The sequence below is a fragment of the Rosa rugosa genome, chromosome 1 (genome assembly GCF_958449725.1).
Source record: "Rosa rugosa chromosome 1, drRosRugo1.1, whole genome shotgun sequence".
Taxonomy (NCBI): domain Eukaryota; kingdom Viridiplantae; phylum Streptophyta; class Magnoliopsida; order Rosales; family Rosaceae; genus Rosa; species Rosa rugosa.
In genome coordinates, this window is record NC_084820.1 from 9955660 (window position 1) to 9970112 (window position 14453).

At 37.8% G+C, this 14453-nt stretch overlaps 2 protein-coding genes across 3 annotated transcripts; one reads left to right on the forward strand and one right to left on the reverse strand.

Annotated features, from left to right (window-relative positions):
* Positions 1 to 293: 293 nt before the first annotated feature.
* On the reverse strand, positions 294 to 4934 carry LOC133716057 (T-complex protein 1 subunit zeta 1). Of its 2 annotated transcripts, XM_062142804.1 has the most exons (14): positions 4471 to 4934; positions 3980 to 4131; positions 3782 to 3829; positions 3537 to 3629; positions 3149 to 3255; positions 2723 to 2837; positions 2539 to 2625; positions 1730 to 1934; positions 1455 to 1549; positions 1217 to 1285; positions 1009 to 1116; positions 771 to 889; positions 509 to 607; positions 294 to 476 (listed from the first exon to the last, which is right to left on the reverse strand). In XM_062142804.1, exons 1-13 carry the CDS (start codon positions 4802 to 4804, stop codon positions 532 to 534), a joined length of 1608 nt encoding a protein of 535 aa, XP_061998788.1. In that variant the 5' UTR covers positions 4805 to 4934; the 3' UTR covers positions 294 to 476; positions 509 to 531. The 2 variants fall into 2 exon arrangements, with proteins under 2 accessions (XP_061998788.1, XP_061998780.1); XM_062142796.1 differs by having other exon boundaries at positions 294 to 607.
* A 7960-nt stretch (positions 4935 to 12894) lies between these two features.
* On the forward strand, positions 12895 to 14426 carry LOC133716073 (peroxidase 64). The gene is made up of 4 exons (XM_062142817.1): positions 12895 to 13135; positions 13220 to 13408; positions 13542 to 13704; positions 13798 to 14426. Exons 1-4 carry the CDS (start codon positions 12929 to 12931, stop codon positions 14190 to 14192), a joined length of 954 nt encoding a protein of 317 aa, XP_061998801.1. The 5' UTR covers positions 12895 to 12928; the 3' UTR covers positions 14193 to 14426.
* Positions 14427 to 14453: the final 27 nt, after the last annotated feature.

Genomic DNA, 14453 nt, shown 5'->3' on the forward strand with positions numbered 1-14453 from the left:
AGCCCATAGAAGGAGCCACATTCTTCCATATTTTTGTCCTTCAAGAAAATATTTCATTTCCTTTTGCATACCAAACACAAGAAATAATTGACTTTCCTTTTTCAAAACTCCGATTCTATGAACCAAACGAGACTTTAAGTAGTTCCTACCAATTCCATCACCTTTGTTTAAGTCCTAGTAAGAGAAACAGATTGTTTAAAGAGTGCAGGTAACATCAATATTAGACCCACTCTTTTGACACAATGCCATAACAATTCAACATTTCTACGATAGTTGAAATTCCAGACCAGATGTCCAACCAAAGTCTAAAATTCTCCATCTGATTGAAAGAAAACCCCAGTAGGAAAATCGGAACACCATAACGTTTCAGCCAAACTAGAGGGTATACTACACAAAATTCTCATACATAATTCAGTTTCCCTATAACAATCCTCCACCAGAAAACTGCACTCTAAGAGTTACATCAATGTAGTTATAAAAACAAAAGGACTTGATCAAAAAAAAAAAAAAAAACAAAAGGACAATCTGAAGCTAAGTCGGCTTCCTCATGTTGCGCCCAGCACGGATCACTTCATCCACCAACAACAATTGAGACGTAATCACAGGCCTGCATAGTGCAACACAAACATCTGTTAGTTACATAATTCTTTTTTTTCCCCGAAGGAAGTGCAACAATAATGATTATTCGCCTTTTCTAGGTTAGTAGATTAATATCTTCCCAAAATATTGATAGGTGATAAAATGTTAAGTAACGAGTTGCTATATCTGACCCTGAGTTTATAATCTGCCGCTTAACAGAGTAGTTGTCGAAGATCCCCTCCATTTCTGGGTCAATGGGTTCCCCGGTGTGCTGATTTAGTCCGACAACATTTCCCCGCTCATGCTCTCCCTGAACAAGCATAGACATGGCACCACAAAGCTCAGACGTGATTATTTTTCAATCAACTCAAGAAGGATGGCCAAATCCCCCAAAAAAAAAAAAAAAGGCCAGATTCAAGAAGTATATACCTTAAGAGAAATGATCACATCTTGTGTGTCGAGGCCAGCATTCTCGGCAAGTGTCTTAGGCACCACAAGGAGAGCATCAGCAAAAGCCTCAACACCGAGTTGAGCTCGCTGTTCCAAATTTCCCAACATGAGAAAAAGAGATAGACATAGAAAATAGAAGCGCTTAAAAGAATTTCCTACGAGGAAATTTAAGGAGACAATTGATTACCCCTTGAACAGTTTTCTTCACTTCATTTATCAGATATTGTCTGGCTGCAACTTCAAAAGCTCCAGCACCCTGAGTCACAAATGAAAGAATAACAAGTCACAGTCCAATATATACACCAGAAGGCATAATTTGCTCCCCTAGTATACAAACGGAGTGAAGATTATGATTCAACAGAAAAAGGAAAAAGAAAAGAATATGATCTCAATATCCTACGATTTTCTAATTCAGCAGAACGTACCAAGATTACAGCTTCATCTTCTATTGTATTTTTTACTGCCCTCAGACCATCACGAACAGCATCCTTAATCTGGGCAATTGTATGGTCATTAGGCCCTGCACCATTAAAATTGAAAATAAGGATTAAACTACCACATGACTTGCCAATGGCAATAAAATTATGTGTAACATGTAAGCATTACCATGACAGGGATGCAAGATATATATTGACACATGGATAGAGAACAAAATTGTATATAGAATTTTGCAATTTGCGTGGAGGTACTGACTGAATACCTTTGATTAAGATTGTGCACGAATGAGGGTTCTTCACATTTTCGACAAATGTATACTTCTCTTCACCAAGGACATGCTCATATACAAGTCCAGCCCAGCCAAGGCAATCCGGAGTTAAATCATCTACAGAGTTCACAGCCTCCCCTCCACAAGCCAAAACCAACCGTTCCATATTTCTCCTCTTCGCTCTTCTCAGAGCAATAATCTACAAAATCAGGGGTTAGAAAAAGGTTGAACAAAAGAACAACACTGTACAAACGTATAGCTAGTTCATAACAAAACACCAGTACAGCTATGCTGTATTCGTAAAACTAATATGACCAGACTTTATAAACAGTATTCTGATGGGGTATTCCTAAAACTAGCTAACATTTTTGGTTTTCATCATGTCATATATTGTGATTAAGATTCACATTGACATTTAGAAAATTCTTTAAATGCCTGGTGGTATCGACTCTCATATAAGTTTCATCATGTCATATATTGTGATTAAGATTCACATTGACATTCAGAAAATTCTTTAAATGCCTGGTGGTATCGCCTCACATATAAGCGCACAGATTTTACTAAAGCAATAGAGAATAATCAAGTTGTTTGTAATACACTCAAGACAAGAGATATAGAACCATAAAGCAGCAATTTCCAGATTAATCTTTCTTTTTTTAAAATGTATTTATGGAAATAGTTATGGAGGCCTCTCCCAGATCTTTACCAAAGTGATACATTTTTTAGTCAAACAACCAATTCAGAAATTTGACAGAAGGTAATGAATAAAAATCGTGGGAAATTTAGCAATGATTCATGCTTACCCCTGCCCTTGCCAGAAGGTCCAGAGATGGGGGATCAATTCCCTTCTGATTGATAACGACAAAATTATTGTCATTACCAGAACAAACCTGCAAGTCACAAAGTATAAGAAACATTTCAGCATGTGCAAAAATGCTAGTATGCTGCATCAACAATTTAAATGCAGTATCAATTATAACACTCTACCTTATTTTTCAGCTCAATAATCTTTCTAACTCTCTCGTCAACCTGACGTCTTTCAGCTAAAATCATTGCTTCTCTCTGCTCCGCATTTGAATAGAAAAATCCAGCGTTCACTTCACTGAGAAGAAAACCATCAATTCCATCATGATCAGAAAGCATGACTATGAGAACAGAAGATGCTAGCTGCACAAAGGACTGCTATCTTGTTCACAAGCTTTAAGAATAAAAAGTGAAAGCCATAATGCAAGCACAATGCAAAACAAAATACTTTTACGACAATGGTTTTTGCTCACAAATAACTTGTTTGTGAAGAAAGTATAAAGAGCTCCATATATAAAAACTGATTCCGCCATTTCAGAAACATTTGGATATATTATTAACACCAAAATTTACACAGGTTTCTTTTCAACCAAATTTCTACATATTTACCTTTTCTCATACTCCAGAGATACATTGGCTGTCAAGATGTAACAATTCTCTGCTCGTCGCTTCATATCAGGATGCCTAGAACCATGATCAAGGACAAGACCCTCAACCTAGAATAAGACATAAACTAACTGAGAAACTGCAGAATAACAACAGAAACTTCTATGCCATATACAAAGCACCGACAAAGCATACATCAAGCCCAGCAATCAAAAATAAAAGTTGATCTAGCCTGCAGAAATATGATTTTTAATTCCATCACTGAATCTTGGAATGAAAAACAAAAACAAAAACAATAGAAAGAACACTGGAACATCCAATGGTATTCATCAAGTGATAAAGATCAAAAGAGAATCTTAAAGGTTGAGTAGTATGTAAGATATTAACATACCAAACGTGTGTCTGCATCAAATTTATGGCGCATGTGCATAATCTCCACCATAAATAGATCAATTGCCTCCTCAGGTTTGCGGATGCAAAGAACCTGTCAATAATGAAACCGTAGTTTGTAACAAATGAAGATGCAAGAGGTCTGCGATAAATACTAGATTCCATAAGCCACTTAACTCAAAAATTAGAATAACATGTAGAATAAACATTATTTCAAGCCTTCTTGCACAAACCACAATTACTCACCGCATTTACAACTATGTCAGTCAATTGATCAGCCAATTCTTCATGTAACTGCAAAAAAGAATTTTTCATATTAGAATGATATATAACAGGAATAGATTCCCTTTGCTGAGCAGGACTCAAACCTACGAGTAAACCTCACTCTCCCCTTTCCCCTTTTGCCAAAAAAAAAAAGAAAAAAAAAAGCATAATTCAAGATACCTTTGTTCGCACAGTTGTCCTTGCTACCATTTTCAGGATTTCTTTGTCAGGCTCACTCCCCATTACAACAGGAGTTTTAAATTTCTCAATAAATTGAAGTGTTGCTCTTTTGGCAATCTCAAAACCATCAACCAGAACACGTGGATGCATCCCTAAAACAAACAAAACAAAACAAAATATTATTATCAAAGGGCAGAAAACAAGAAACATAGAAGATATGAACAAGTTTCACAAGCATTTTTTCTTTTGCTATAAAACAGTCTACCAAGCACACATGTCCGCTTTTCTCACATAGTAACAGAAAACTGAAACAGCAACCTCATTCCCAGATCTTAAGAACAATAAAACTGGCGATACAACCAAGCAGACTCCTAATATAAACTTCAACTCGTAAAATTTTAACAAACTAATAGGACTTAATATGCATAACATAGTAAATTCTATGTCCATAAGAGATTCATTACAAAATGATGAGTTATAGGTAAGCGAACCTTCATCAATGTATCGTTCGGATTGTTTCATGAGCTCGCCGATGAAAAGAACAGTAGAGGTGGTGCCATCGCCGCTGATGTCATCTTGAGCAACTGCAGTCCTGGCAATCATAATCGCTGTGGGGTTTTGAATCTGCATTTCTTTGAGGAGAGTGTTGCCGTCTTTAGTGAGCTTGATGTCTCCAGAGCCACCGACGAGCATTTTGATGGTGCCTTTGGGGCCGAGGTTGGTTTTGAGCACATCCTGCAACCCCTTGGCGGCGTTGATGTTCATGTGCAGCGCCGCCGATTTGTTCAGCACCTCCGCATTAGGGTTCAGCACTCGCAGCGACATCTTCTTCTTCTTCTTCTTCTTCTACTCGAATTGAAACCCTAAAACCCAAGTGAGTGAGTGAGATGGTGAGACTGCGACTGTGCTAGGGCTCTGTGTAGACGAGCAGGGAGAGAAAAATGTTCGGGAGGAAACCGGTGCTCTACCTCGCCTTATTAGTTTTCAAATTGGGCCAAAGTATACAAACCCAACAGATCGGTTGGCCCGAGTCCGACCCGAATCTTGTTGGAGCTCGAGCAAACTGCCCGACTTAAATTCATACCTCCACAATTGTTTCCTTCTTTTTTTTATGTCTTCACCATTCTCTCTTTTTTTCTTTTCTTTTTTTCATTTTCACCACCTACAATGTAAATTAATCTAATCGGATCGTTTCTCAATTCGACAGTTTCATTAATCAAGGCTTGAGGGCAGCCGCACCAGCCCTTTATTCAAAAAAAAACTATATGTTCAATTGATATTCAACATAAACAACTAAGAAAAAGAGAATTTCAACATAAGCCTATACAGCAACAATTGGCATTAAAATTTCATCACTGATCGATTTTAGTTCATTCCAATTATTGTAGTGACGTATCCAATTATAAAATCAATTGTTCTTCATTGAATATATAAAGCCAAACATCATCAGATTGTAGAATCGCTGTAAATCTGTATGTAATTAAGATTTTATTTAATTAGGATATTCTGTAATTATGGAAAGTTTGTTTCCTATTAGAATTAGACTACTCCTTTGTACTTGTATATATACCCTCATTGTGGGATGAATAGAATTATCGAATTAACCCTGAATTGAAGTATTCTTTTCTACTTGGTATCAGAGCAGGTTCAATCCTTTGAACTTGCGCTGCATCCTTTGAATCCTGAATCCGAAGAACACCACAAACCGCTGCGTACCACCACCATTGAAATCAAACCATCCTGAATTTCAAACCACCATCACCCTATCTTTTTTCGGAAAAAGAAGAAGAAAAAAAACTTTTTTTTTTTTCCAAAACATTCATATCCATCTTGAAACCCTAGAAAATCCAATCCCGCAAAAATCCTGAATTCCTCAATGGTGCAATAAGAGAAACAGGCTATGGAGCATTCGGTAACTATCGAATTTTCTATTATGGCTCAACACAAACAGGGTCCTCCTCCAGGCTTCTAAGGACATTCTCCACGCCGTCCTCTAGGTAAAGCAAATCCATATGCAAACAAAATGTGCATTATCTGTGGGGAATTAGGTCATAGTAAGGAACGGTGCTATGAAGTGATTGGTTACCCTGATTGGTGGGACTTCACCAAGAAACTGCGAAAGAATCTGGGCAACGCCGCTATTGCTACTACAGAGGAAGTTTACCTAGACAATGCCTCCGCTAATGTAGCGCAATCAGGTATGAAGGGTAAGGTTACTTTTAATAGTACATGGATAATTGATACAGGTGCATCTGACCATATGACCAATGACCCAAGTCTTGTGACAAAACTTAGACGTTCCCCTCAAAACGTTGTCTCTACTGCTGATGGTACTCCAACTCCGGTCACCAGAGAAGGTTCTATTGCTTTATCTGATACCTTAACCCTTGAATCTGTCTTAGTTGTTCCATCACTAGCTTATAATCTCCTGTCTGTTGGTCAAATTATTTTAGCTCTTGCATGTATTGTGACCTTCTATCCGACTTTCTGTGTGTTTCAAGACATTCTAACTCGACGGATTCTTGGTTATGGTTTTAGAATGGGGAAATTATACTATCTGGATCTGACAGAGACTGGAAAGAAACATAAGCATCTTCTGGGACAAGCTAATCAGATCAACGGGGTAGAGAATGCGAAGGAAGCTAGCTGTATGGTTATGGCATCGCCGTTTAGGTCATCTATCCTTTAGTTATCTTAAGAAGCTGCAACCTATTTGTTTTCAGTTGTTAGTGATTTGGATTTCCACTGTGACATTTGTGAACTGGCCAAGGGTCACCGTATTTCATATTCACCAAGTTTTAATAAAAGCCTTGTTCCTTTTATGAAGATTCACTCTGATGTCTGGGGTCCTGCGAAAATTCTTTTTCTTTCTGGAGCTCGGTATTTTGTAACGTTTATTGATGATTGCACTCGCATGACATGGGTGTCATTACTGAAGAATAAGAGTGATGTATTTGGAATGTTTACCGAATTTCACAAAATGGTGGCAACTCAGTATCAACAATCCATCAAAGTATTTCAGTCTGACAATGGTGGAGAGTTTGTGAATGGCCCTATGATTGAGTTTTGCCAGTCACATGGAATTCGTCATCAAACCTCCAATTCTTATACTCCTCAACAAAATGGTTTAGCAGAACGAAATAACAGGCAGTTGATGGAAGTTGTTCGTGTTTCCTTGTTTGGCATAAATGTACCTCGGTCTTATTGGGGAGAAGCAGTGAAATCAGCAGCATATCTTATCAACCGTACTCCTTCACGGATGATTGAGTTTCAGAATCCTCATCAGAAGCTTCATACACTTTTGACCATCCCTTCTATGCCTAATTTGGAGCCCCGGGTGTTTGGGTGCACTGCTTATGTTCATATTCCCAAGCATCAACGCAGCAAGCTTGATCCCCGTGCCCGTAAGTGTATATTTGTTGGTTATGCTGACTTCCAGAAGGGTTATCGATGTTATGATCCTCTTACTGGCACTATACATGTCTCTCTTGATGTTGCTTTTCGTTAATCTGAGTCTTATTACTCAGGGGGAGCTTCTCAGTCTTCCCTTCAGGGGGAGAGAGGTTGTGAAGGGAATCCTCGTTCTATTATTAATTTTGGAGAAAAATTCACCAACGGTGTCTGGACACTTAGGGGACTTTCAGAATGATACCTGAACTTACAAAGTTATCAATGTGATACCTGGACTCATTTTTTCGTATCAACATCGTACCTATGACCAATTTCCCTAACGGCTCTGTGACGGAAATTGGCCGTAGGTATCACATTGATACGAAAAAATGAGTCCAGGTATCACATTGATAACTTTGTAAGTTCAGGTATCATTCTGAAAGTCCCTAAGTGTCCAGACACCGTTGGTGAATTTTTCCCAATTTTGCACGTGCAATGCACGTGAGTCACTTAATGAAGACAAAATGACCGATTTACCCTCAAATTCTTTCTTTCTTTTCTTTTCTTTTTTTTCTTTATTTTTTTTCTTTATTCTTCTTTCTTTCTTTCTTTCTTTCTTTCTTCTTCTTCTTTTCTGGTTTCTTCTTCCCCTGATTTGAATCATCAAGATTCAAATCATCTTGCTCGTCCGATTCCCACCGCCGATCAAACACCGCCGCTGCGTCTCAATCCACCTTCATGCACCACAGATGTTTCTGGTTCCCCCAACTTCAAATCCTATAGCAAATTGAAATTGTGGATTGAGGCTTCACCGCTCACTCTGAGTTCATCCCCGCCGGCGCCACCAATGACTTGACCACCACCACTCTCGTTCTCTCCTCCGACCCCCTTTTATACACCATTGATCAGAAACTCAGACCCCGCCAGCCCTCCACTCTCAAATCACAGCTCCAATCACACCCCTCCATCCTCTCCTTCTTCCCGACATGCAACACCACCTCCACACCATCCTCACCTGCAACTTCATCGGTTTAGCCGACAACTTCGGCCTCTAGCCCAACTTCGATCAGAGGCAATTTTAGGCAGACAAAGATTAACAACTTCGGCCTCCACACCATCCTCACCTGCAGAAAATTCGAGCTGTTCTTATTCACCAGCTTCGCCACTCCGCTGCTACCCACCATTGTGCCTCGCCGATTAGTAAACAAAGGACTCGGAGCCTCCACCATCGAGAAATTGAGGCTCACGTTCTGCGTGTCCTGTGCGGAGGATATCGGCATCGTCGGAGAAAATGTTGTATGAACATAAATTTAGTTTGGGTTCCACGGTGGCAGCTAGTCGAGCTCGTTGATTGTGGCCTTGGCTTTCTTGATTAGCCAATCGACGACCTTGCTAGGCTGGTCATATCCAAGCCGGTCCTGCATGTCGTAGAATTGAATGGCGTTGTGGGCGACGAGCCTGATGCTGCGATCCCTGGGGCCTTTGGTGGTGCAAACCTTGTTGTGGCTGTCCTTCCGACCGGTGGCCCTTAGAATGTGGCCTTGAGCCCCCACGATTTCGCTAGCGGTGGAGGAAGAAGCAGTCCTTATCCCCAAACCCAATCGAGAAGCAGCGGAGGATGATGTTGTTGTGCGGTGGTGGAGGTTGTTGTGGTCAAGTCATTGGCGACGGCGGCGGGGATGAACTCAGAGTGAGCGGTGAAGCCTCAATGCACAATTTCAATTTGCTATAGGATTTGAAGTTGGGCTAGTGATAAAACTGACAGACGTTCTACATATGGGTACTTCACTTTTGTTGGAGGGAACCTTGTCACTTGGCGTAGCAAAAAGCAGAAAGTCGTTGCCAGATCAAGTGCAGAAGCTGAGTTCCTAGGTATGGCACATGGAGTATGTGAAATGTTGTGGATTCGTAATGTCTTGAAAGACCTGGGTTACAAGCTTAAAAAGTCTATGGATTTGCATTGTGATAATACAGCTGCCATTGAGATTGCACATAATCCAGTTCAGCATGATAGAACAAAGCATGTGGAGGTTGACCGTCATTTTATTAAAGAAAATCTTGACAGAAAGTTTATTCGCTTTCCATTTGTAAACTTAAAGGAGCAATTAGTTGATGTTCTTACTAAAGGAGTGTCCAGGAAGGTATTTGACAGCTCGGTTGACAAGTTGGGCATGATAGACATCTATGCACCAACTTGAGGGGGAGTGTAGAATCGCTGTAAATCTGTATGTAATTAGGATTTTATTTAATTAGGATATCCTGTAATTATGGAAAGTTTGTTTCCTATTAGAGTTAGACTACTCCTTTGTACTTATATATATACCTTCATTGTGGGATGAATAGAATTATCGAATTAACCCTGAATTGAAGTATTCTTTTCTACTCAGATTAGATGATTGTTGATAGTAGTGGTGATCCGTGTCATCGCTCCAAGAGAGAGGCTAAGAAACGAAGAAATGTATAGGGCAAAATTGAGAGTTTAATGGCAAAATTGTGGAGAGGAGGTTCACATGCTAAATGTGAAGGTTTGAAAACTTTGAATAAAACCCACTCAAAGTTTAATTAATTCATAAGATTTTAAAAAAATTATTAATTTCTTCCAATTTCCTATATGAAATCCTATCGATAATTACCAACAAAAAGAAATAGAGAAAAGTAGAACAATGCAGCGATTGTGGATCTTGGATCTTTATTCACCTCTTAAATAGCATAAAGAAATTGAATTTGTTTGTCATGGTTACTCATTCATGCTAAAGGTATATGTACTTCACACAATGCATGCATATATGACTCGTATTCCCACAGAAGTGGTATGACATCAATCAACACCCACATTTGCCCATGCATGCCTGGATGAGCTTGGAGTTGATTCGCTCTTGTTAGAGCATCTTTAGCAGACTCTCTATTTTGGCTCCTTAGCTATTTTGGAGAGCATGTTTAGCTTTTTATCTATTTTAGTAGCTGCACCAGACTCCTAAGTGGCTCTCTATTATAACTTTTAGCTATCTCGCTCCTAAATATAGAGAGGGAGATGAGGCTCTCTATAATTTAAAACATTCCTTTTAAGTTATTTTATGTAATTTATAAATACATTTAAACTATTTAATCTTCATTTAAAAAATAATATAAATTCAAAACTAGCTAAAATAAAGAGCATTGATGCAGACGTAATTCTAAAGTGGTTAGCTAAAATGACTTTTTAGCTACTTTAACTAAAATTTGACTCAAAAATGGCTAGCATTGCTAAAGATGCTCTTATTGCATATAAATAGTGTACCGCAATTCCATTCCAATCACGCCATATTTCGGGCTCATTGCCTATTTGCCTTGCTTGCCGGAGTTGTCAATCGCTTGTTTAGTTTCGTTTACTAATTAGTTTCTCTCTGTAAATTGGTTGTCCATATGTCATGCAATGTGCATGGATTACACATGAAAAAACACGTTGAATAATGAACATTCTCACTGTAAAATATAGAAGATCTTTAAAATTTTAATATATACAAGTGCACAATTCATTATTAAAAATCTCAAAAAAAAATTAAAATAAATATCATATCTTAATGTGAAAGTTGGTAAGTTTTAGACAATATCACGCGACAGAAACTATAATTCTCTACCTTGTTTACTTTCTCGCTTTTAGAACCTTTTGAATTGAAAATTGTAGCTATTCAAGGTAATGCTTTGTTTACCCTAAGGATCTACATTAGTTTACATGGCATGGCCACTCTTTTATTTTGTTTGGACAATGCCACTCTTTCATTCGTTAGATCGCATTAAAGATGGGGAAGATGTTGGTTTAATACTTTAATTAACGAAATTTGCGTACAGAGCATAATTTTAGAATAATTAGATCCAATTCAATTGTACACATTGATCAAACATCATTGATTAGTTAAAAACAAAAAACATCATTGATTTCCAATTCAATGATACAAAGTCTCCTGCTGCATGTGTGAATTCAAGTCATGTCAACTGTTACACTGAAAGTTAAAGAGTGAATGATATATAAAAATAATATAATTAGACATTTTGAGAAAAATTATTAGTTTCTTCCAATATTTCATATGAAAAGTTGAATAGCAGAAAAGTTGAACAATGACGGTTCACTTAATATAAAGTAATAGAAAAGTTGAACAATGACGGTTCACTTAATATTACTGTTATCACAGAATAATGCGATCACTAAAATTGTAAATCAATCAAACCAGATGATCGAGCCTAACTAATTTGTATGGTATAATAATTTGATTAGGTTTTGGAAAAGTCGGTGGGATTCTACTGACCTCAACCCTGATACCCTGTACTTTTAATCCAATACTTGAAGAGAATAACCTCAAAATGCTGCAGTCCAATTCATGCAAGACTTTGATTAAGTCACTAAACTATATTATGCTGCTTGCTTATGAAAGCTTATTATGGATATATTAGTCTATGGTTATTTATTTACAATTGTGGTTAGGTCAGCTAAGTGATCCACTATTTACCTAAATTATTTTAATTATATTTCATGAAAAAGAAAGATTTGGAAACATGGTGGTTGGGATAAGTAGATGAAGTTGGTTAATTGTGTCTCAAACTGGAAAGGCTCATGAAAAATGAAAGAATTTTTGTGAATCGATTCAAAATCAAAATTGAAAAATGAAATAAATATTCATGCACAATTATGATTTCAATTGACAAGCACCGTTCAGGAAACCATCACCCACTATAACTACTAAAGCTCATGATAACTTTGAAAACAAGCTAATTGGCTAACAAAAATAACAAATTTTGATGGCTCAACCTTAACCACTTGAAATTCCGCTTTGATTTTCCTCAGTTGCTGTGGGCTCAATTTCAGGCTGAAACAGCATAATAATTGGATTTTGTTCCTGTTTTCTTTTCTTTTTTTCAAAAAAGAGTAAAACCTAAAGGTTTACTGGTTGTTACAGATAAGAGTGAAATAAGCTTAGGGAAGTTTAGGAAAATGAAAGCAAGCGCAATTTGGTGCAGTCATAACCTTTGAGAGCAAGGAAAGGAATTGAAATAGGAGTACCAGCCACATACCATGCAAAAAGGTTTCTTATTGAATTTTAGAGAGGGAATAGTTGTTGTAATTGTTGGATTTGGAATGTCCAAGTGTTTTCAGTGCAGAATCTTCTCTTTTTTTTCTACTGTATCAAAACCATCATTAATATTCAGGAACATGGCCTAGCAAGAAACAATTACAGGAGACATGCGAAACATTCAATGATTACTAACTTGAAATTCATGAGCAATTACCCAGCCCTAGAGCGATCCAGAACATTACTCTATAAGAAAAGTTAATGTATCATGTTCCACAACATCTAAAAGGGTTTTAAAAGTTGCAACACATATGTGATCTTAGTTGTCTTTTTATGAATGATGAAGATGCCTTCATTATTACTACATAACATCTTTCTTAACTAATTCATTATTTGGGGCCACAATAATATTCAAAACTTAATAATTTAGTCAGCAGCAACACTCTCCCTATCTATAAATGCTCCTCTAATCCAACATTATTTCCCACACTTAATCAAAGTTAGAGACTTAAGAATGGCTTTTAACCTTGTGTTCTTGAGCTCAATCCTCATCCTTTCAGTATTTTCTCCAGGGATCAATGCGCTGAGCTCGAACTATTATGACAAAAGCTGTCCTAATGTTGAGCTTCTCGTCTCCGATGCTGTCAAGAAGGCGACAGCTAACGATAAAACTGTCCCTGCTGCACTACTCCGGATGCATTTCCATGATTGCTTCATAAGGGTATGCATATATTTCCTGCAAAGATTAGCTTTCACATTTTAAATATTAAATTAAATTAACTCACACTCTTCCTTTTGTTTTCAGGGTTGTGATGCATCTGTGTTGTTAAATTCCAAAGGAAACAACAAAGCAGAGAAAGATGGGCCACCAAATATTTCTCTGCATGCATTTTATGTCATTGACAATGCAAAGAAACAAGTGGAGGCTTCATGTCCTGGTGTGGTCTCATGCGCTGATATCTTGGCTCTAGCAGCAAGAGATGCTGTTGTGCAAGTAAGCTAGCAAACCTAGACGATTATAAAACAATAAGATATTACTATTTATCCTCATAATAAGTAAAAGAAAATAACCTCGAAAAGAAGTTCAATTTCTTGCCCTTTTTCTGATTGTAAAATTGATCTTACAGTCTGGAGGTCCAAGCTGGAATGTGCCAAAAGGAAGAAAAGATGGAAGAACATCAGTGGCAACTGAAACCAGACAATTACCAGCACCAACCTTCAACATTTCTCAACTCCAACAGAGCTTCTCTCAAAGAGGCCTGTCCTTGAACGACCTGGTGGCACTTTCAGGTAAACCAACCTCAACAATCCAACTGCAGTTATTTATATTTCATATTTCTCATTCCTCTAGGAAGTGAAGAGTAACTTTTGACATATCTGCAGGAGGGCACACTCTAGGGTTCTCCCACTGCTCATCTTTCCAAAACAGAATCCACAACTTCAATGCCACACACGACGTCGATCCTACGCTGCACTCATCCTTTGCAGCAAGCTTGAAGAATACATGTCCCATCAAGAATAGGCCGAAAAATGCCGGTGCCACAATGGATCCTTCTGCAACAACTTTTGATAATACATACTTCAAGTTGATCCTCCAAGGGAAGAGCTTGTTTTCTTCAGACCAAGCTCTGCTTGATTTTCCAAAGACTAAAAATTTGGTTACCACGTTTGCTAGCTCACAGCAAGCTTTCTTGGATGCTTTTGTGAATTCTATGATTAAGATGAGTAGCATTACAGGTGGACAAGAGGTCAGGAAAGACTGCAGAGTAGTAAATTAATTAAAGGCCTCCTAGCTTATTGGTAGTCATGTTCAAGTCAGAAGAGGTGGGAAATCCATCAAATAGGCTGGTTCTCTATAATTACCTTTCTTAATTTGAGAGAGAGTGTGAAAAGAAAGTGTATGTCTGCAGTGGTTATGTGGTTTCAATATTGTTGAAATAATTTTAGTACAACAAGAACATTTTATAAATACAAAGTTGGCTTGAAGGGCAACAAAATTTTCTTTTATAGAACATGAAGCAGATTTCCATGAATGGATT

Bases quoted from the DNA above. Each gene is read 5' to 3' on its own strand.
- LOC133716057 (XM_062142804.1), bottom strand. From the start codon at position 4,804: ATGTCGCTGCGAGTGCTGAACCCTAATGCGGAGGTGCTGAACAAATCG. The intron at 2,626-2,722 runs GTAGAGTGTTAT...TGTGACTTGCAG, and splicing joins TTATTGAGCTGAAAAATAAG to GTTTGTTCTGGTAATGACAA. The intron at 1,550-1,729 runs GTATTCAGTCAG...TTAATGGTGCAG, and splicing joins GTGCACAATCTTAATCAAAG to GGCCTAATGACCATACAATT.
- LOC133716073 (XM_062142817.1), top strand. From the start codon at position 12,929: ATGGCTTTTAACCTTGTGTTCTTGAGCTCAATCCTCATCCTTTCAGTA. The intron at 13,409-13,541 runs GTAAGCTAGCAA...TTGATCTTACAG, and splicing joins CAAGAGATGCTGTTGTGCAA to TCTGGAGGTCCAAGCTGGAA. The intron at 13,705-13,797 runs GTAAACCAACCT...ACATATCTGCAG, and splicing joins CGACCTGGTGGCACTTTCAG to GAGGGCACACTCTAGGGTTC.